We start from the raw sequence: 2565 nt of genomic DNA, 5'->3' as shown, positions 1-2565 counted from the left end.
CCCCCAACCCCACGCCAACTCACACACCCCTCATACCCAACTTACACACCCCTCAACCCCAACCGACACACCCTCCACCCAGGCCTGCCTGGAGCAGCTGTCGGAGCAGGCCTTTGACGACCAGTGCACCGGGGCCAACCCCCGCTACCCCCTCATCAGGGACCTCCGCCAGATCTACACCGACGCCTGGTCAACCCCCATTGCTGACGTCATTGGCGCCGCCAAGAAGGCCGGCTGCCCCAAGGAGGGCCTCGGGTTCGAGTCCCTGCACGACTGAGGCGGCAGCACGGGGGCCGGGGCTTTGGCGGCGGCGCCGCCGCAGCCGCGCAGGCCGCCCCAAGTACCGCGACGCTTGAGGTGGCGGCCGGGGTCGCGCTGGCTGCCCCTTCAGGGGGCCGGCCGGGCCGATGGTGCGCCTGCGCCGCCGGGCCGCCGCCGCGGCGCGTCACACCGGTATGGCGTCTGCTATGGCTGTGCGCACCCGGTCGTCAAGGGTGCAAGTTCGAATCTATTTGCGTGGGCCAGCACGCGCTTGCGCTTTGCCAACACTTGGCATCACCGATTGCGCACCATCTCTGTCCTGCGAAGGGCTCGTCGTAATGGCATGTCGGCCCTGCAGCGCTTGCGCGACAAACGGCTGGATTCGCAAGCGCGCGTGCGCCTGCGCCATCCACGTGCAAGCCCCGCTTGTTGGCCTGCGCTTGCGCACGAGCCGAGCGTGCGTGCGTCAGAACGAAATGCCGTGGCTTTTGCTGCGAACCAGGGCCCCTGTCACCCGGCCGGGGCGTCCCCCTTCAGTCTGTCTCCAACACTGTTTTGTTCACCAGAGCAAGAATGCGCTTTCAACGGGGCCCCCGGCCAGCGCTGGCCGCGCGGCCCTCCTCTGCCCCCACCGCCGCGCGCAGCCGCGCGCGCGCCAACCTTTGGTGGCGCCCGCGGCGCATCGCGCGGCGGCGGCGGCTTTGGGGGTGGTACCCCGCCGGCGGTGGTGGCGCTTGGTCGGGCCCGCGCCCCTCTGGTAGTCGTGCCTGCAGCCCTCGCTGCGACGCGACCCCAGGAACCCCGAACACCCCCCTCCCAACCCCACCGCGACATCCTCATACTTGGGTACCTACCAGGAGTATTTCGCCGCCTCGCAACCACCGCTCCCCTTTCATTGCATGACTCGTTCACGCTGCAAGCTTTGGTCGTGCCCCGCTCATCTGAAGCGTGAGCTGGCACCTGCCTCTCGAGGCGCGCGACCGGTCGCCTGCTGACTGTGTGCCTGACTGCTTGCCCGGCTGCGCGCAGCATCACAGGAAGCTAGCGAGGGAGCCGCGCGGTCTGTCGGTCAGTCTTCGTTGGCGCCGCGACGGCCATCCCTCCGTCGCAGCACGGCTGCTGATTGCCTGGGAGGTCGTACCGCTCAGTAGCACTCAGAAATGGCGGCAATTGGGATTTCCGAGCCGTCTGCGTGTTACGGTTTTAGTTTGCTATTGCTGTTTTGCCCCTGCGCCAAGCCGGCACTTTGACCATCCGAACTGGCGGCCCGCGCCTTCCTTTGTTGCTTATAAATGTAAGAAATGGAGGCATTCGAGGGGCAGCTCTCTTCAATTAACCGCTTCAGCAGATGAAGACGGGAATTGGCAGCAAGGGAAGCGCAGGAAGCACCCACAAACAGCGGCGGTCAATACCCATCCATCCCTCCCGCCCCCCCTATGATCCACCACCACCTCACCAGTCCACCACCAACTTACGTTGTGTTCACACATAGAAAGGGTGCAGTAAGGCCCAAAACTGGGAAGTGCTTTGGTGGACGCGAAGGGAGTGTGACCCTCAGCCCTCAAGGCAGTTGCGCAATTGTGATGTGACCGCTCACTGCGAACTGCTCGTGTCAGGTGGCGTGGCGACCATGCTGTGCCTGCTGTGATGACGGCAAGCAGACCGGTGTTGGGCATGTTAGCCCGGTGTGTTCTAAAATAGTATACTTGTGATGCTATATGCTGTGTATGTGGCTCGCTCGAACGCAACACTGCTGATGTGTGCAGCTGTGTGACAGCAGTGAGTTCGGTGTCACCTGATGCCTTTCATCGTTTCACTCGGCCAGTGTTCGAACCACGAAACGAGGTTTCTCAGATACGTTACTGTAGATTAAGCTCATTGTCCTGCGGGTAACGCACAAGATCATTCTTCCGAAAGCCTCGCCTATCCGCGTGGCGTGGTTATACACCCCACGAAATTCACGAACCGATGCTTCTATCTCGCACGACTTACCTGTGCCGCGCCCCGGCGCTCGCGGGGCGCGCCGCGCAGCGCGCCAGCACGCGCGTCTTCAGCCTACACGGCAGCAGGGACGAGCAGCACTACTCATCCACCGCCACCCTGTACACGGGGCAGGTGCGCCCGTGCACAACTACTCTCACGATCGCGCGCCCGACAGCCGCGCGTGCGCACGCCGGCCCGGCCGGGGCGCCACGTCAGCGCCAGCATCTGTGTGGTGCGGCGCCTGCCCCAGGCGCACTGCTCCGCGCCTGTCACACCCCTTCCTCCCGCGGCCGCCTGCCGCCCGTCTGCCCTCAAACCCAG

General features: G+C 64.6%; 1 protein-coding gene across 1 annotated transcript; it reads left to right on the top strand.

The window, feature by feature from the left end:
- Positions 1-82: 82 nt before the first annotated feature.
- MNEG_15072 (hypothetical protein) lies at positions 83-277 on the top strand (the record flags this gene model as incomplete). Its single annotated transcript, XM_014036457.1, has 1 exon — positions 83-277. A coding segment is annotated over one exon (195 nt), but the record flags the coding sequence as incomplete, so codon positions are not given.
- Positions 278-2565: the final 2288 nt, after the last annotated feature.

Source organism: Monoraphidium neglectum, assembly GCF_000611645.1.
Source record: "Monoraphidium neglectum strain SAG 48.87 unplaced genomic scaffold scaffold05003, whole genome shotgun sequence".
Lineage (NCBI taxonomy): Eukaryota > Viridiplantae > Chlorophyta > Chlorophyceae > Sphaeropleales > Selenastraceae > Monoraphidium > Monoraphidium neglectum.
The sequence above is the reverse complement of the archived record's forward strand: the minus strand, read 5'-3'. Positions and strand labels throughout refer to the sequence as shown.